The sequence below is a fragment of the Suricata suricatta genome, chromosome 17 (assembly GCF_006229205.1).
Source record: "Suricata suricatta isolate VVHF042 chromosome 17, meerkat_22Aug2017_6uvM2_HiC, whole genome shotgun sequence".
In the NCBI taxonomy this organism is placed as follows: domain Eukaryota; kingdom Metazoa; phylum Chordata; class Mammalia; order Carnivora; family Herpestidae; genus Suricata; species Suricata suricatta.
Window position 1 is genome coordinate 12,568,760 of NC_043716.1, and position 20,518 is coordinate 12,589,277.

Genomic DNA, 20,518 nt, shown 5'->3' on the forward strand with positions numbered 1-20,518 from the left:
ATTCCCACCAACAAGGTATGAGTGATCCAGTTTCTCTGTATCCTCACCAGCATTTGATGTTGTCACTGTTCATTTTAGCTATTCTGACAAATGTGGTTCAATTAGCCTTTCCCTATGGTGTATGGTGCTGAACATCTTTCCATGTGCTTATTTGCCATCAGTGTATCCTCCGTGAAATGTCTGTTCATAGCTTTTGCTCATTTTCTGATTGTATTTTTCTCACTGTTGTGTTTTGAAAGATTTTTATACATTCTAGATGCTAGTCCTTTGTCCCTTTACCAGTTTGAATGAACTATAAAAACCTCACTGACTTGAAGGAATCCGCTACATAATACTGTGATTGCCTTCTGACATTTTGTGCTCCTTATGCAGTAGACCCACAGGGAAAGATGGGTGTCACTTTCCTAACTAGGACCATTGACAATGATTAGCATGAAGACTTATGGTTGCTACTACACATGGGGACAGGAAATAATGTGCCTTAAACCTTGGTATTTACTTGGGTATTTTTTAGTGCTTCTATGAACAGTAATAAATGTTAATGAACAATTTCACTCACCCCCCACCCACAAAAAGACAAGAGTAACTAATAACTTGCACCCTTCAGGCATGAAGGTCTTATATATTATACCAGTAGAGAGTAGAGGTGACAAACTTTATTTATTAGCCTGGGACAATCTAAGTAATGGGGACTGTGTCATGTCTCACTACCCTTTTACCTAAAACTTTCCAGCTCATTAACTGGCTATCACTTTGAAGGATTTTCTGAATCATGGGTTGTATACCTACCCTAGTTGGGGATAAATGAAACTCAAAGCATTTTAACAAGAGCAAATGAAGTCCCATTATTATAGAATAGGAGTTGGAAAAAATGGGTGTAATAGATGTAAATGAAAAGGCATGGATTGTATTACACAGAAACCTGGTGCACCTCTTCAGTAATTATAAATTGAACTAAATTCTTGAATTTTAAATGCTGAATGTGTGTGGGGCACCTGAGTGGCTCAGTCAGTTAAGCATCCGATTCTTGATTTCGAGCCCAGCATCAGGCTCCACACTGAGCATGGAGCCTGCTTAAGACTCTGATGCACGCTCTCTCTCTCGCTCTCCCTCTCTCTCTCTCACTCTCTCTCTCTCTCTGTCTCCCACCCCTCTCTCTGCTCCTCCCCAACTCAAGCTTTCTCTCTCTCTAAATTAAATAAATAAATAATAAATATTGTATGTGCCTTGTATTCACAGGGTAAACTCTACTTGGTCATGAAGCATTACACTTTTTACACAAATTCTAAGTTTGCTAAGTTCTATTTGATAATATTTCACTGAGGTTTTTGCTGTTTTGCAGTTCTTTATTTTACTCATGTCTGCCATTATCTTTCTTCCCTTTCCTTGTTCCTTGATGATTCCTCTTATTGCTCTGTCTCCAGTGTATTAATTTGAATACTCAGATCATTTGTTTCAACTGGAGTTCTTTCCTAGTAAGTTTATTTAAAACAGAAGCTATCTCAGGGGTGCCTGGGTGGCTCAGTTGGTTAAGCAGCTGACTTTGGCTGAGGTCATGATCTCACAGTTCTTGAGTTCAAGCCCTGCATTGAGTTCTGTGCTGACAGCTCAGAACCTGGAGCCTGCTTCGCATTCTGTGTCTCCCTTTCTCTCTGCTACTGCCCGACTCATGCTCTCTCTCTAAATTAAATAAATGTTAAAAAAAAAAAAAACTAAAGCTATCTCTTTTATTACTGCTTTTGATTTGTAGTTTTTCTTTACTGTTATATTTTTTATTGTTTCTAAGTGTTCCATAACTTCTCTCATGATTTCCTTTTGAGTTCAAAGTTTCTCTAGTATACTTTACTTCATATTTAGTAATACCTTCTTAAATTTCTAGATATTTGGTTATTCTAAAGCTCTCCTTTTGGTATTAATTTCTAACCTTAGTGCATTATGGTTGTAGGACATATTTGCATGCATTCTGGTTCCTATCAAGGGAGAACACACACACTTCCTTCTTTAAAACTTACTGAGACCTCCTTTGGGACATAGTATACAGTGATATTTTCTTTTTGTTTGTAAGAGTGGGTATTCACTGTTAGGTACTGATATAATATGTATAACAAACTCATACTTAATCATTTTCATTTGCTGTATTTTCTTCTGTATTTTTTTCCTCTCACTTACTGCTTCCCATCTAATAGGTCTTTCTTTCTGAGATTGGTTTGAAAATCACACATTCTATTTTGAAAGTTAGGATGCTTTCCCTTAAGCTGAAACACATGATTTTAATTTATACCCACAGAATTCTTAAATACATCTCTATTTTCCCCAGAAAGACAACTTGCTTATCATGCCCTCCTGCCTTATCTTCCCCTACTCCCATCCACTATAGAGAACTGACACAATCTAGCAATTTTGAATTTTATTTCAGTTGTTTTTGTATATTTTACCCTTGCTCATTCAGTCAGAAATAAACTCTGCTCTGTTGTTTTCTTGCCCTATTTCTCATAACTCTCGCATCATCTTCCTGGATATGATTTTTATTTCTTATTTGAGTACTTTGTTCAAGAGTGTTTTCAAGGTAGGTCTCTGTCTGGAGAACTTTCTAGGCCATGTATAATTGAGAATAATTTCATTAAGCCCTCAAACTTAAGCAAATATTTGTATGTACATTAATTTTTAAATTGATTTTCTTTAATACTTTTCAAATATTATTCAATTGTCTTTCTTTATCCATGTTGTTGATACATCTAAATTTAATCTTATTATTGTTCCTTTGTCTATAATTCTCTCTTTCTCTCTGGAAGCTTAAAATGTTCTCTTTGTGATGTTCTTAAAGAGATTTTTTAAAATTACTTTTGTTTGGAATATCATGGGCTCATTCATTCTAAAGTCGTGCATATACTATATTTCTGGAAAATCTATGATCATTACTTCTGAAATATTTCCTTCCCTCTGCCTTTTTGTGTCTTTTTATGGAACTCTGATTTTTCTAGATGTTGGATATTTAATTATATCCTCTATCTCTCTAGCTCCCCACCCCTTTATTTTTTATATTTTTATTTTTCACTGCTTGCTGCCTTTAAGAGACCTACACCATCTGATATTCTGGTTCACTGATTCATTCTTTACCTGTATCCATTCTGCTCTTTATCTCATCTGTTGAGTGATTTACTAAAACTACTATGTTTTCATAACTAATATTTCCACTTTGTTCTTTTTATGTTTCATATTCTTAATATCCTCCTTAATATCCTTGAGTATATTCATCAGGCTTATTTTAAATTCTAACTCTTTTCTAATAATTTAGATTCATGTGGTATACGTTGTTCATTTATTTTTTATTCCATGAGTACTCACAGATGTCAGGTTAATTTCACATGTGAACTCATATTCACCAGGATTGTTATCACCCTGATTGATAATAGGTGTTCAAGAAGACCAAAGGTCAAGCCCTACCTTCTGTCCCTCTGGGCACTCACCTGAAGGAGGAGGGGAGGACAGGGGGATACCTGGAGAAGCTAGCACAGAAAGCTGGGTTTCCCTTAATACAAGGTTTGTGCTTCTTTCATCCTAATATAACATCAGCTGGAAAAATGGCTGCCAAGGATAAAGAGTACATTTCCCAGGCCCAGGTGCAGCCGGGTGAGGACAAGCGACCAAGTTCTGGCCAGTAGGATATAAATGGAAGAGATGTGTGAGACCAAGTTCTGGCCAGTAGGATATAAATGGAAGAGATGTGTGCCACTTCTCCAGATTTTGTCCTTAGTGGAAAAAGCTGAATCCTCCAGTTGACCCTTCCTTCCTTCCTCTTGTTCGAAATGAACACCAAGGCACAAGTTCAATGGCTATGCAACCATTCTTTGAGGGTAGCAGAAACCCAAGAGAGACATAACCTGGATGCTTGATGATTTTGTAGCCAGCATCTCATACCTAAACTACTTACATGTGTGTGAGGAAAAAAATGCCCAGCTTTTTAAAGCTATAATCATTTGAAGTTTTTCTATTATAATAGCCAAACCACAGGCATTTCCACCCACAGAGTTCCAGTTTGGTAGGCAGGAAAAAATATCGATAATTTTCTTTCATAAAAGAGAAAAACAGACTCATATGAAATAAATGGAAGCACTTAGGTTAAGATCTAGAACTCCTGAACACTAATCTACAACTCTTTCCTCCCAAAGCTCTGCAGTGAATTTGTTCCATGGCCTCAACGTTAGACCATTTTATACTCACTTTCAGGCTGCATAGGGAATTGTGAATTTTCCACTGTAGAAATCAAACTTGTGAGCTTTGGTTATCTTTGATTTGGTCCTCATTGAGGTTAGAGGCCACAAGTTTCAAGAGAAAGAACCTTGAGAACATACAAAATTCCTCTACTGCAAATGTGAAAATCAGTATTCACGATCAGCTATGACTTAAGCAGATAAGCAAGAAATTCAGAGAACAGCTACACACTATTTGTCATAATATTTAATTTAAATTTATTTATCTTCTCATAAATTGTTCATAAGTCTATTTACTGACAATATAGATCATTCTGCATTGTTGAGAGCTTTGATTGATTTTTGAGAGAGAGAGAGAGAGAGAGAGAGAGAGAGAGAGCAAATGGAGGAGAGGGACAGAGAGAGAGAATGTTAAGGAGGCTCCATGTGGAGGCTGCCACAGGGTTTGATCTCATGACTTGAGCCAAAATCAAGAGTAAGATGCTCAACAGATTGAGCCACGCAGGTACCCTGAGGGCTTTGTTTTAATAATTACAAAGATTTTTACCTTGAGGCAATAAGTGTTTATATAATTTCCTACTTTTATATGAAAAAAATAAAGTGTATATATCTATGTATATACACACTTTATTTTATAATATATATTTTATAATGTCTCTATACATAATGTATAATATATAATATCTACTATAAATATATAGTATATGTTTTATATATACTATATTTATATGCTTTATATATTAATAATGTATGTTAAATTAACTTATATATTATAATTATATATTATGTTATATATAATTATATACAGATTAAATAATTATATATTATATATTAAATTTAAAACATATATATTTAAATTGTAAATTCTTTGCCATCCACTGTTGACCATACCTGCTAATATTTTGATCATTAACCCATGACCTGAGTTTTCATGAACTAGAATAAAAGTCTGCACATACTTTTAGAATTATCAACATTGCAAAAGACATTTCTCCTTGTGGAAAGTGATAAGTAAAATACATGAGTAAATAAGCAACTCAACACATTACCTTTAAAGCATGATGCAAAAATCTTAATTTTCCTTAACGTATCAAACTCAAGAAGGGATTCAGGGAAGGGAGGCATCATAAGACATATGTGGGAGTCAGAAATGCAAAGCCTGAGGTAGAGATTTCTGTGAAGTTCCTCACTGGAGGAGATGGAGGACACCAGCAGTATCACTACGAGGTCACTGGCCCCATGAGAAGAAGATTTTGCCCCTGAGAAATCTCGCCAGGGCACACTTCATGTCCTTGTTCCGCAGGCTGTAAATGAAGGGGTTCAGCAGGGGAGTGACCACTGTGTACATGACAGCAGCTGCTGTATTCTCTTCTATGGAGTTGGAGGAAGAGGATGAGGGGCACAGATAAGCCCTGATCACTGTCCCAAAGAACAGGGCAACAACAGCAAGGTGGGACCCACAAGTAGAAAAGGCTTTGCGCCTTCCCTGGGCAGAGGGGACTCTGAGGATGGCTGAAACAATGTGGATATAAGAGATCAGGATGAGTATAAAGGGGATTAAAATGACTGCTCCCCCCAAGAAGAGAAGCACAAGCTCATTGACCTGAGTGTCAGAGCATGACACCTTCATCAGAGGTCCCAGATCACAGAAGAAGTCAGGAATGATCTTCTTAGAGCAAAAGGAAAGTCGAAAGATGAGGAAAGTGTGGGTCATGGCAACAAGATTTGTTAGGACCCAGCCGGCAGTAACCAGGAGGGCGCAGCGCTGGCGGCTCATGACTAACTTGTAGTGGAGAGGGTGGCAGATGGCCAGGTAGCGGTCATATGCCATTGTGGCCAGGAGAAAGATGTCCATGTCCCCAAAAGTCAAGAAGAAGTAGAGCTGAACCAGGCATCCTGCATAGGAAATGGACCTGCTCTGAGTCTCGATATTCACCAGGGCCTTGGGCACGGTGGTAGAGGTGAAAAGGATGTCAGCACAGGACAGGCTGGCAAGAAAGAAGTACATGGGTGTGTGAAGACGTGCGTCCGTGCCGATGGCCAGAACAATGAGCAGGTTCCCAGCTACCGTGACCACATACATCCACAGGAACAGCAGGAAGAGGATGCGCTGCTGCTCTGGTCGCTCTGAGAGCCCCCAGAGGAGGAACTCAAAGATGCTGGTCCGGTTCGCTCCTGCCATGAGCCCAGAGGTCTGAGAAAGAGACGTCCAGTGAGACCCACTAACACTCTCTAAACATACCTTCCTCTAGATGATGGGCAGACATGCCATTCTCTGAACCCTAGAGAAGAACAAATGACCATAATGTATTTGTATTGGTCACATACTATGTGCACTGTAAATTTTTATTAAAACTAAATACAATGTGCTAGGAAGTGTGAGAGACACAATTTAAGAGAATTTAAGTAGATTTCTTTCCTGGTTTATTTCTCTATACTCCTTTCCATCCCAGATTTCTTTAGTTGTTATTTCTGTTTCTTCAGCTGTACTCTCAAGGACACCAAGAAGTTTTCATTCATTCACTCATTTATTTATTCATTCATTCCACAGAGACTAAGCACCAGCTCAGGACCTGGCAGAGTGCCCGGTAAATAGAACACGGATAATCCTAACCTCTGGAGAATTTTCAGTCTAATGGAATAGACATAACTACCTATATGTTGAAATCCTATAGTTTTTTTAACGTTTTTCTTTGTTTTTGAGAGAGAGAGAGAGCACAAGTGGGAAGGGGCAGAGAGAGAGGGGGACACAGAATCAGAAGCAGGCTCCAGGCTCTGAACTGTCAGCACAGGGCACAATGTGGGGCTCAAACTCATGAACTGTGAGATCATGACCTGAGCTGAAGTCGGACACTTAACCGACTGAGCCACCCACGTGCCCCTAAGTCCTATAATATTTTGATTCGGGGTTCTCTACCTATTCAACTGCCCACAAATCACTCTCAGACCCCAGACTACCTGTTCTGACCCTTCATACCCCAAATTTCATATTATCCATTCTGCCAGAAATCAATTTAACAATCAGCTATTTAATAAAGATATGTACATGTAACTCTTCTACAGTTATCTGGGATAAGAAAAAAAACCATAATCAAGGGGCCTGGGTGGCTCAGTCAGTTAAGTGTCTGACTTCGACTCAGGTCGTGATCTCACGTTCGTGGGTTCGAGCCCCGCATCAGGCTCTGTGTTGACAGCTAGCTCAGAGCCTGGAACCTGTCTTCAGATCCTGTGACTTCTTCTCTCTCTGACCCTCCCCTGCTCACTCTCTCTGTCTCTCTCTCAAAAAATATATAAAAACAGTAAAAATTAAAAAAAGAAAAAAAACATAATCTCCAAACTCCAAACACACACACACACACACACACACACACACACACACACATTTCTGAGACAAAGCAGACTGAGGCAGAAAAGGAAGGCTTTCTGAGCTATAAATGTAGTTCAGGATCTTAGGAGATAGACGAGGACAGCATATTGAGGCAAACTCTTGAACAAAGCCAGGCAGTACGAAGCCCTAGACAGGGTCAGAGGTGGAGAGGGTGGGCTTTGAGTGTGAGGTAGAGGATGAATCGTAATCTAAGAGAATGTTAGAAAGGGAACTAAGAGTCAAATTTGGGAGTGTTTGGGATGGAAAGTAAAGAATCTGGAACTTTGTGTGTTATAAGAACCACAAAAGCTATTTTAAGCAGGACGTGGTGTCAGTGCTCGAGTGGGCTCAGTACATGAAAACCACACTCCTTTCCCATGTGAGGAACCAACTGAGGATTAGCCATGGAGTCGGTGAGTCAGATGGAGAAAAAGAATCATCTTCATTACTGAAAACGAAGTTGGAGAATCTATCTTAGCTGTGTTCACGAAGTGAGTTTTGTAATACTCCTCCAAAATTAAATCTATGTTCCCTTTCACAGGCTTAGCTGGAGAATCATAGGCCACCGCAGAGGGGAAGGGCCTGCCCTTGTAAAATATAAAATGTGGAAGAAGAAAATAAAGTGAGATTTTCCTGAAAGTGATGAGATTCCTAATGAGAACAGAGAAGCTGAGGCCCCAGATTCAGCCTTTAGAGAAGTCACTCCAGGAGAGCAGAGGGCAGGGCCAAAACAAAACAAAACAAAACAAAAATTGCATCTCATCAGAACTTAAAATATTTGTACTTCAAAGGACAGCATCAAGAATGTGAAAAGACAACGCATAAAGTGGGAGAAAATTTTGCAAATCCTATATTGGGTAAGAGATTTTCCTCTGGAACATAAAAGGAAAAGTTACAACTCAGAAAGACAACTACTATGATTTTAAAGTGAGCAAGGGATCTGTGTGGACATTGCCCCAAAGAAGACAATCATTAAGCACATAAAAAAATTTCCATATCATTAGCCGTCAGGGAATTGCACATCAAAACCACAATGAGACACCACTTTACTATCCTTTAGAATGGCTAGAATCCATAAGTCAGGTAAGATGTGTTGGGGAGGATGGGGAAAAGTTGGAACCCTTATACATAGCTCTTGTGGATGTAAACTGTTTCAGTCTCTTTGGGAAACAGTCTGACAAAAGGTTCTCAAAAGGCTAAACAGAATTTTACCCATATGACCCAAAAATTCCACTCCTAAGTATACCCAAGAGAAATGAAAGCATATATCCACACAAAAACCTGTACACAAATGTACATAACAGCCTTATTCATGACAGAAACTGAAAATGACCCAGATGTCCATCAACTGGTGAATGGATAAATAAAATATAGCATATCCATAAAATGAAATAGTATTTGGCATTTAAAAGAAATGAAGTACTTCTACATGCTACAACATGGGTGGACCTTGAAAACATTAAGTAAAAGAAGCCAGACACAGAGGACAACATACTGTATAATTCGGTTTCTATAGAATTTCCCAAAAAGACAAACGTAGAGAGACTGAAAGTAGATTAGTGGCTGCCTAAGGTTTGGAGGGATGGACAAGTGAGGGTGATAGCTAAGAAGTGTAGGGTTTCATCCGGGGGAGATGAAACTATTGTAAACTTATTATGGTGATTGTTGCACAACTCAGTGAACATAGAAGATGATAAAAGCCATTGAACTGTACACTTTGGATGTATTGGATGGTATGTGAATTGTATATACTGAAAAAAAATCAATGTAAGAGATAAGTCACTTGTTAGCCTAATCAAGCATAAATGGGGTTGGGGGCGGGAGTAGGAAGAGAAACACACAAATAAACTAAGTAGGGGGACATAAACTAAAAAAAGAAAGTATTTAAAATCACAAGACTACTTAGCTAGAGTCCATTCATATCAATGTGTAATTCTAGATGAAATGAAAAATCTTTGGAGAATACAGTGTACCAAAATTAATCCTGGTAGAAGTGAAAAGTATAAGCCAACCACCTTCCACAAAGAAAAAATGTTGGGGTACTTGGGTGGCTCAGTTGATTAAGTATCTTGATTTCAACTTAGGTTTTGATTCCATGGTCCATGAGATCAAGCCCGACATCAGGCTCTGCATTAACACAGAGAGTTTTTTATAGCCTGTGTGTTATAAATGTGTTTTCCTTATAATCTTCTTAATAACATTTTCTTTTCCCAAGCTTACTTTATTGTAAGAATTCACATATAATGCATATAACATATAAAACATGTGTTAATTATATATTTATGTTATGAGTATGGCTTCTGGCCAATAGTAGGCTGTTAATAGTTAAGTTTTGGGGGAGTCTAAAGTTACTTACAGATTTTCATATTGGGGGCATCAGCACCCCAACCCTGGCATTGTTCAAGGGTCAAATGTAATCCTTCTTCGGGGAGAGTGGAAAACAACCAAAAAACAAAAATACAATATAGTATCCCTGTCAAAGAGCCGCTTCCTAAAGAAGTGTCAGGATTACTTGGCTGAATAAGAGATCCCACAGACTTTAAAAGGCAGACAATCTCTTTTCCTTTTCTTTTTTCTTTATTTAATTTATGTATTATTTTGACGGACTGAGAGAGAGAGAGAGAGAGAGAGAGAGAGGGAGAGAGCGAGCGAGAGAGCACGCAGGACAGAGAGAAAGAGAGAGAGAATCCCAAGCAGGCTCTGTGCTGACAGCACAGAGCTCAATCCCAGAACCTCAAGATCATGATCTGAGGCAAAATCAAGAGTCAGACACTTAACTGACTGAGCCATCCAGGTGCCCTGACCATCTCTTTTTCTAGTCAGAATATAGAAAGAGAAGGCAAACTTCCAAAATCTTATTATAAGACAGGGATAATGCTGATTTTAAAATCTGATAAGTATTGTACAAAAAAAGGTTTCTGGAGGACACAAGAAAATTAACTGAAAAACAAGACTAGTGAGAATAGTAACGTTGTTACTAATCAACATACACAAATCACATACACAACATACACAACAATGTCCAGTTGGAGAGGTTATTGAAAGAGAAGAACCGATTTATAATAGCAACCAAGAAAACCAAAGTACCTAGGAGGAAAAAGAACCATTTAAGAACAAGTGTTTTAAGCTCCATAGCAGGCACACTTTACCGCCCTGAGTAAAGCATTGATTCCGGTAAGACTAAAGAGGAAATCTAATGGTGGTAAAGCCATTCACTGAACGGCTCACGGGGGACCGGATATAGTATGGCGCCAAACGAACACCATGCAGATTTTTTCCTGGTCACAAAAGGGGACAATGCGACTTTACAATGGAGGACCCGAGTTATCATTTCACAAATCCAGTGGCGAATCTCACTATCAACCAATCACGGCACACAATATAACATAATGTGATTTAGCCCAAAACATTTAACTTAAATGTTATCAAACTTGCAGCAATAACTTCCAGTTACAAAAAAATACAAGATGTCGAGGAGTAAGCTGGCTCCGAAGGAAACAGTCACGTAAGTGCTGAAGGTAGGACACCACGGCACCGCCTCTTGGGCTTTTCGGTGCAAATGGGTCACCTGGCCACACTAGTCAATGCAGGTTTGCACTTCAGCGGGTCTTGGAGAGGGGCGTGTCTGAGAATCTGCATCGCTAACAAGCTCCTAGGGATGCTACGCCCCCGTTAGGGAACCAACTTCCAGAAAGAGGAGACAGGAGCAATCTCTTCAGTCACTAATGTGAAGAAAATGAATTGCCAGAGATGAAAAACCTATACCACGATTCATAACAACCAAACGCAAAGGTCCAGGATTAAATTCCTATTTTGACAAACAAATTGAAAAGGACACTTCTGGGGATAAGTGGAGAAATTTAAACATAAACTAGGAGTGGGTAACAGTAAAGAATGATTATTAATTGGGTTGGTGTGAAAAGGATTTTTTAAAGAGATATACGCTGAATATTTAGAGATGTAATATGATCTATAATTTAAAATATTTCAGTAGGAAAATGTGAATTTATAAAATCTACATAAGGTACAAATAATATTAACATGGAGACTCCAGAAAAGATCCGCTTTGAAAATACAAACTTGAAATTTTCTCCAAAAATTGAAATGAAAGAGACAGATAAAAATAATGGGAAAGGAAATATAGAGAACCAAATTCCAATCTAAGAATTTAAGAAACCCCCTAAGAAACAAAGCAAGATATGTGAGTGTGATGCAGATTGTATGAGTCCTGCCTTTGAAAATCTAAATGGTTCTCTAAATTCTGCACCTAATTATGAAGGATAAAAGACCCACAAGTTGCCACATCCTGGAATGTTTAAATTTCAAAGATAAACATGTATCAAACAAGTTTAGGTAGTAATCTACATATATTGAGAGCTTACTCTCCAGAGCACTTTCCAGAGTCTACTTGTTATTGTCTTGTTTAACCTTCACATCACCCTACAGAGTAGAAACTATTAGCACCATTTCTAGAGAAGGAGACTAATGTTTAGAAACTTTAAGTAAAAATAAGGTGTCTAGTTCACATAGTTTTTAAGTGGTAGAATCAAGACTCAAACCCAATTCCCTCAAAACCTAAAACCTCTGTTCTTACCCTTGACCACATCAGGTTGCACCCCATCATCTCCTGGGGAAACTCAGAGCTTCTTCCTCCCCCTTCAAAGAGGAGCTCTGCCCTCAAGCATTAATGTACAGCAGTCATTCAATTACAGATAATACCGAGTGTGAAATAAGCGCCAGGATGGTGTGAGCATTTGAGGATACAGAAAGAAGATATAAAGGAGGCTGGAAAAGAGAAGACAGATATGACAGATCTTCTCCATTCTAGCAACAACAAGCTAAAAGAAATGAGAAAAAGTTCACAGGAGCAACAGCAAAAATCCTAAGTGCAACAAGTAATGTGTAAGACCTATAGGAAGAAAACTAGAAAAGTGGGTGGAAGAAAATCAATCAAGATACAAAAAAATGGAAAGAAGTACGATGTTTTCAGCTTGGAAGAATTTGATAACATAAAAATACTCCCCAAATCGAAATCTAAATGTAATACAATTCCAATTTAATTACTGAGTCTCAGTGCTTACATCTCAGCTCAAAATCTTTTCCTCAGAGTCCTTTCTTGACAACTTCATTTGAAAAAGCCACTCTCACACCCCATCGAGTGCTCCCTCCATCCCCTGGTGGTGCTCAGTAACTTCATGGCACTCACTACGTGCTAACGTATTGTTCACATGTTTCCCTTTCCTTGGTCTTTTTTTCTCTTTGTGAAATGTCCTTGTTTGGCTTGCTCACAACTGTGTTGCCTCAAAGAGGGGTGGACATGGGTTTGAAACTCAATATGCACTTGTAACTTGTAACAGGGGGTCGTGGAGGATGCCACGTGGCACAATGAACAGATTTTCAATTCGCCTTTGTCGGTGAGGGAGGGGGTCCTATGGGAAGTTACATCTGAGCTGAGGCAGGAAAAGCATGGGATCCTCAGTGTATGGAAAGTGCAGAGGAGGGATATCTGCACCATAGAAGGAGGAGAAAACTATGCCTCATTAACGCATGTTTTGAAGAAACACAGTTTGGATTTTCATGTTAATAATACAGGGAAATGCATTATTAATATTACTAGTATTAGTGTTATATTCTTTTCAAAGCATGCTTGTGTAAGACCCTCCTCGGGTCAAGCTGACCCTAATGAAAAATTACCAACCATTGTTTCTCTCTCCAGCCCTCCTGCTTGAACAATCAAGGGTTGGGAAATTGAGCTCCGGGAGTCCTATGATGTAACCCCTAAATTATAACTTAAAGGTTAACTTGTTTTCTAAGATACTGTTGCTAGATCCCACCCTTTAACTGCAAAGCTCTCGCTTCTGTGCACCTGCTTTGCCTCCCCTTCGGACTTGTGATTGGTCACTTCAAATTTCTCCTAAGACAAAGAACCCTAAAATTGGTAGGTCTCCCCCAAATCTTACGTTTGTGTATCAAAATTTGACTGACCACTATAAGTTGCTGTAAATTATGATTGGTTAACTAAAAGATGACTTACTTTTTCTTGCCAAAGCCATTAAAAACCCTGAGCTCCTGCTCAGTGGGGCTCTCTCCTGAGGACTTGCCACCACTCGGGAGGGGCCGTTCGGCCGAACTAAAATAAACCCATACACCATCTCCGTTGGTATTCGTGGGTTTCACTCTCGGTGACTCGCTTCAGGAGGGAAAGGTCTAACACTTGGACGGTATTAAGTGCACACAGTTGCAACATCACAAGATACAATGGGAACCTGATCCAAAGCGGGGTGAGTTGCCCTGTAACCGTGAGCATGTCCCCATCACCACCAGTCCCTAAACAGAGGAAGGACAGCATTTCCCAGACCCTGGGGAGAAGATCCCTGAATTGAAGGAGGGATGAACTGGGCAGGCTTTGCAGCACCTCTAATTTCCATGCTCCTTCCATTAACAAAAGAAGGGAGGGAGGAAAGCAGAGTTACCTTCTAGAAGTGACAGGTCATTGTCATGAAGGACAGATCCTGTTGCTGGGGAGGATCCGGGAAAGCTCAGAGTCTCAGGGGAGGAGAGGATGCAGAGTCTGAGCAGGGCAGAGAGCTGTGTGGAAGAGGCTGCACTGTCCCTGCTGCCACATGTCCCTGCAAGCGGCAGACAGGAATAGTGACGAAGGGAGGGTCATCCTGAGGAGCCAAGGAGAGCAGGGCCTGGATCCCGGACAGGGCAGGGACAGCAGGACACAGCCATCTCTGAGAGCCATGTCCCCTTACCTGGAGATGGCAGGACTCAGCCCACTGATCCGCGGGCCTGGCTCTGCCAAACCCTCACCCTGAGTGAAAAGCATTTCCTGTACATGAAGGGCGCCTGGGTGGCTCAGCTGGTTAAGCCTCTGACTCTTACTTTCCACTCAGGTCATGATCTCATAATTCATGAATTCCAGGCCTGCACCAGGCTCCTTGCTCTCAGTTTGGGTTTCTCTCCCTCTCTCCCTCTCTCCCTCCCTCCCTCTCTTTGCCCATCCCCATGTGCGCTCTCAAATGCTCACTCTCGCTCTCTCTTTCTCAAAATAAATAAACTATTTTTTAAAAGAGCATTTCCTGTGCATGCAAACTCAGCAAGCTCCTGTCACAGCCTCCCTGCTGACAAGGGGACAGTGTTGGGGGAAGGACAGCGTTAAAGGCAAGGAACTTAAATTCAGGGAGTCTTTCAAGGGGCCCTCACTGGAACTTCCTGAATCCGCTCAGAGACTGGAGATTATGCTAACATTCTATGCTGATGAGGAAGCTGAAGCTCAAAGAGGCTGAGTGAGGTGTCCCAAGGTCCCACACGAAGTAGCAGAATCTGGATCTGCTCTTTACCTTGTGACTCGGAATGCCAGGCACGGGTAACCTGTGGTGCAGAGGAGGGAAAGACTGGGGAGAGCTGACACTTGGTCTCAAATAGCTTCCTACTGGCCAACTGTTGCCCATTCTGATCCAAGGCTCTCCCACTGACAGTTGGACAGATGCCACCCAGGGCTTCCAGAATTTCTTCCATCAGTGTTTGCCGGACCCCAACCATCTCCCTGTAACCTGTCCATTCAATGCCACTATTGTCAGGCTGACGCTGTGCCTACTCTGTCAGCACCAAACACGAATACACAGGCTCCCCTCCACCACACCCCAAGTGGATATCTTCAATTGCTCTTCCTTCTGCCTGGAACACTGTCTCCATCAACTCCGCCCACCCTTGTTCCTTTAAGTCCTGTGCATCCCTGAGGACTCAGCATAAACACCCCTCAGATGACTTCTCAAGCTTTCTTCAGCTTGCTGAGTGTTCTGATATTAACCTCCACTGCCCATACTTTCACACTATTATAACTTATAACACTTACTTCATTAAATCCAGTCTCCCCACCAAAATGAAAGTTCAAGAAGTCAGGGTCACTGTGTGCTCTCTTCATCGTGTGCACCTTTCGTTGTGTGATTCCCTAGTGCCTAAGACAATGCCTGGCACCAAAGAGATGTTCGATAAACACGGGATGCCTGGATGAACGCAGGCATGAACACTGGAAGATGGATCATTCAATTCCTCCATTTTGCCTCCAGAAAACTGAGGCCCACAACTGTGAGAGAAACAAAAAGCTCTTTTCCCTGAATTCATATGTGGGTGGAGGGAAGGGTTCTATCTGCTGACCCTTGTATTGTCTGCCACTAGGAGCACTGACCAACTGTAGGCTTGCCTTGACACAGAGGAAGAGACGCGTAGACATTCTCCATCCCCCGCCCCGCAAAGCTGAGAGCACCTCGGTAGTAACCAAGGGTCAGTCCTGTAGGAAGGAATTCTCAGGCGAAACACGGGCTCCCTGTTTGATGGTGCCCGACCTTCTGTGAGTCTCTCCAGGGGGGCTAGTGTATGAAATTCACGGCCATCCTAAAAGATTCACCCTGGGGTTTTTCTGGCCCCCCAGTCCCTCCACCCAGCCCGGGCAGGGATGGGGGGGGGCTGGCTCTAATCCCTGCTGCTGTCCTTGTTTGTGAAGCCTTCCTGGATGCACCAGCTGGCCAGGATCCTCTTTGTCCGCTTTCCCCCATCACTGATTTCCTGTTCCCTCATTTGGTGACTTTCATAAACTTACTTGGGAATCTCTTGTCTTCTGGCGGAAAAGACTTAACATCATTCTTCCTCCCAAACAGTGCGATTGTCAAAATTTTGTTATACTTTCATTATCAAATACTTAAGTCTTTTCTTCCCTACTTGACTCTGACCCTTTAGAAATGGCGAGGATGCCTTATTTAGCCTGATAGTCTTCAGTGCACCTCGGACATGCTTGGTCTGTGTTTGCTGTTGCTCAAGGATCCTGTATTGGGGCTTGTCCCACCGCAGCTGCGAATCTTACCTCCCTGCCTGCGTCTGTCTCAGCCTCCATCAGCAAAGGCCCACTGCCTCTCCTTCCATCCTCTACATCATTGGAAATTAATGTGAAAACTCAGAGGCTGTCACAATTCGGAACAGGGAACGTAAAAATACGCTGTGTCCAGATTGCCTGCCTGTGCCACAGCCAGCCTCTCCTACCCCAGTGGCAGTAAGGCTGCAGGCAGGAGGGCATTTAGTCCTGAACCGGGACCTCTGGTGTAACCCTAGGGTTCTCAGCTCTGGGCCAGGAAGGGACTTGTGTTATTTATCTGTTTCCCAGGTAGCCTCAGTATGAGTGCCCCACGGGTCTTGAGGGAGTGTGAGGCTTAGTAATTGTCCCACACCCTTTATGTCCCTTAGGAGCAGTTTCTGGGAAGGGAGAAGGATGTGGTCCAACAGTATGGAGATTTCCTCTAAGAAAAGTTATTAACTGCCTGTCTCTTGGGCTGAACAAGAGAGCCACCCCATCTATCCAAAACCTCTCCTGGTATATGAAATGATAATCTTTGATTGATTCATAAGAGGCCTTTGGTAAAATTAGGGTATGTTGTGTAGAGGAAATCTCCCTTTGAGGCAAGAGAAAATGTATGAAGCCATGGTCATTATCAGATTTTTTTTCTCAGTTTCTATGAGAAGGTCACTATAAACTTGGTGAAGGAATAGAGAGGAACAGATACTGGAACATGATGGAAGACTGTGAGGACTAAGGGGCACCAGGAGCAGTGGGTCCCAGAGAACTCCAGACTCCGGACGTGTTTGCGGCTCCCCCCGCTCCCTGATGAGGCCAGCTCCTGGGTCCCCAGCAGTTTCCCTCCCCCAGAGAGGCCCCAGCACTGGCGCTCTGAGCATGGAGGCTGCACTGTGAGATCAGAGCCCAGACCAGCGCAGCCCGGCCCCAGCAGCATCCATCCCTGCGGCCGGGCTTTCCTCCAGGGAAACACTGGAAAGAAAAGCTGTCTTAGAATATGCATAAAGTTGTCTTAGGACCACTAACCCATAGCACTAGGAAAAACAAAGAAATAACTCGAGTATGTATTTATAGTCCCCTTTTGGATGTAGAATGAGGACATATAGTCAAAATACTGTGTCCAAGAATTAGTTAGTCTACTTTTCCTGCCCCTTTTCAGTGCGGTTATGTTATTCATTTTAAATACAGTGGGGGTGCGATTGGAATAATTTCCCCAGATTATAAAACACCTCCTGCAAGCAGATATAAATAGATAAAGAAACTGCTATAGTATAGTTACAGGTATACATATGAAACAGAAAATAGGATAAAACCAACCCAAAAAAGAATGCAAACAGAAACAAATAAACCTATTTCAAATGAATAATAGAATCACCACATCAAAAATGGGAGAAAAACTAAGCCAAATAGCTCTTGAACATAGCTCAACATAGTATTCATAGTATTTTGACTATATACACACACACACACACACACACACACACACACACACACACACACATACACTTTCCGGTTAACAACACATTTAAGCATAAAAATTATATTTTATTCTTGTTAACGATTTGTCTTACACAGAGGAATGGGCTAGCAATCCTGAAGCTACTTTATGCATATTCTACATTATGGATAAGAGCCAGGCTTCTGACTGTTGCAGGAGGAAATCTCAAATGTGGAAAGGGGAAAGGCTAAAATGAACCCTGTGTGCTGGACCGGAACTGGAGGTATACGCATAAACTCATCGTTCTGAGATGATGGTACATAGACAGATAGAAAAATAATAAGTCTATCAGTCGATGATAGATAGATAGAGAGTTATAGATATATACACTACAGATTGTTTTTTAATTCTGCTAGGAGATATCTATGTAAATAGTGGAGTTAGATACTTAAGCCTTCATTTTTTAATTTATAAAGTCAAGAACAAAACAATAACTTAGCACAAGAATCAGACTGTGTTTTGCTTCCTGCATTCCTTCCCAGTCTTCAAATTTATGGTCTTTGCTAAATTACACGGAGATTTAAAACACAAGTTATTAAATTTGTGTTGGCAAAATGCTATTTTTAAAAAAGCATTTTTATATATTAATTTAATTGTATAAACACATTTACAATAGGAATAACCTAGCTGGTTATAGAATTTTAGCATTTCTTCTAACATGCCGTCAGCATGTCGTAGGGAGAAGGCTGAAGCAAGTTTGAACTTTTCTTTTTTTAAGAAATCTGTTCTTTCCTGGCACTGAAATTTTTATTCTTAAAGACAAAATGGTAGTACTGTCAATAAAATGTATCACTAGGCTACATCTAGGGACACTGTCAATACTCTCCAGAGTATGGTAAGGATTTCACTTTGGATTCTCTACAATATGACAGTAAAACTGTAAGTGTTGCTTTTGTTCTATTTGTTCTGGGATTTTACCCCTTCTGGAACAACTGTTATTCTAAGTAGGCTTCATGCCCAATGTGGAGGCTAACACAGAGCCTGAACTCAGAACCCTGAGATTAAGACCCGAGGTGAGATCAAGAATCTGACACTCAACAGACGGAGCCACCCAGGTGCCCCAGGAACAACTACTATTCTTTTTTTTTTTAATTAAAAAAGATTTAATTTACATCCAAGTTAGTTATCATATAGTGCAACAATGATTTCAAGAGTAAATTCCTTAATGCCCCTTACCCATTTAGCCCACTCCCCTCCCACAACCCTGTTTGTGTTTAAGAGTTTCTTATGTTTTTATCCCCCTCCCTGTTTTTATATTATTTTTGCTTCCATTTCCTTATGTCCATCTGTTTTGTATCAAAGTCCTCATATGAGTGAAGTCATGATATTTGTCTTTCTCTGACGGACTAATTTCACTTAGCAGGATACCCTCTAGTTCCATCCACATAGTTGCAAATGGCAAGATTTCATTCTTTTTGATTGCCAAGTAATATGCCATTATATATTTATATCACATCTTCTTTATCCATTCATCTATCAATGGACATTTGGGCTCTTTCCATACTTGGGCTACTGCTGAGAGTGCCTCTGTGAACTTTGAGGTGCATGTGTCCCTTTGAACCAGCACACCTGTATACCTGAACACTACTATTCTTAAATTAGAGTTCCACATTCTTTCCAACACTCAACATTTCTCTTCTTTTTTGTTGTTTTCAACTGTATTTTTTAAGTATTTATTTTAATTCCAACTAGCTAACATTATTTTCAAATTCCTTTTATAATCTTCTGAAGTCCGTTCTACACATTACTAATTTTTATGTCAATTCTGCCTAAAAAGTCAATCAAAATTTTATATTTTTGTTCTTAATCATTTCTGTCTGCTGTTTCCAGATTGGTTTCATTTCATCTAAATTTGTTTCTGATTTATACTATATTTCTTCATGTCTTAAGAACATGAAAAAAAATTTGTTTTCTATCTTAAATTGTTTGCAAGTATAAGTTTTTCTTACAGTACATAAGGTTTTGCTCTTTCTCTTACTCTGCAAATACATTTCATAAATTACTCCTTTAAAAAATGTCTAAATTGGGGCGCCTGGGTGGTTCAGTTGGTTGAGCATAGACTTCGGCTCAGGCCGTGATCTCTTCGTTCGTGAGTTCAGGCCTCACATCAGGCTCTGTGCTGATAGCACAGAACTGGGAACATGCTTTGGTGTCTGTGTCTCCCTTTCTCTCTGTCCCTCCCCCCCTAAAATGAATGAATATAAAAAACACTTTTAATAAAAAACAAAAAATTGTTTAAATGAGCAGAGATTTACCCCAGCCTGGATTTGCCAACAGACAACCCAATTTAGCCTCTCTCACCATCTAGAGGCTTTTCCTATTTGTGGAGATGAGGTGGTCAAATATTCTTTCATGAGTTAATGAAAGCTGTAGTCACTGTCCACAGATAATATTTGCAAATATTTTAGTGTTAAGTATCATTTTATTCTTAGTTCTGTCCAATACCACTGCATAATTCCTTGGCCCCAGTGGGTTCCTAGTAATTGAAATATGGAAGTAGCAAGAGAATCTGTAAAAGAAATCAACATCAAAAGGTGATTATTAAGAAGAAGTTGTATCATGACATGTCATATTATCCGAGTCTGGGGATC

General features: G+C 40.4%; 1 protein-coding gene across 1 annotated transcript; it reads right to left on the reverse strand.

The window, feature by feature from the left end:
* Positions 1-5,439: 5,439 nt before the first annotated feature.
* Positions 5,440-6,393, reverse strand: LOC115282372 (olfactory receptor 1P1-like). Its single transcript, XM_029928363.1, has one exon. The coding sequence runs from the start codon at positions 6,391-6,393 to the stop codon at positions 5,440-5,442; it is 954 nt and encodes a 317-aa protein (XP_029784223.1).
* Between the last annotated feature and the right edge of the window lie 14,125 nt (positions 6,394-20,518).

Excerpts from the sequence above, each read along its gene's own strand:
- LOC115282372 (XM_029928363.1), bottom strand. The coding sequence starts at position 6,393 with ATGGCAGGAGCGAACCGGACCAGCATCTTTGAGTTCCTCCTCTGGGGG.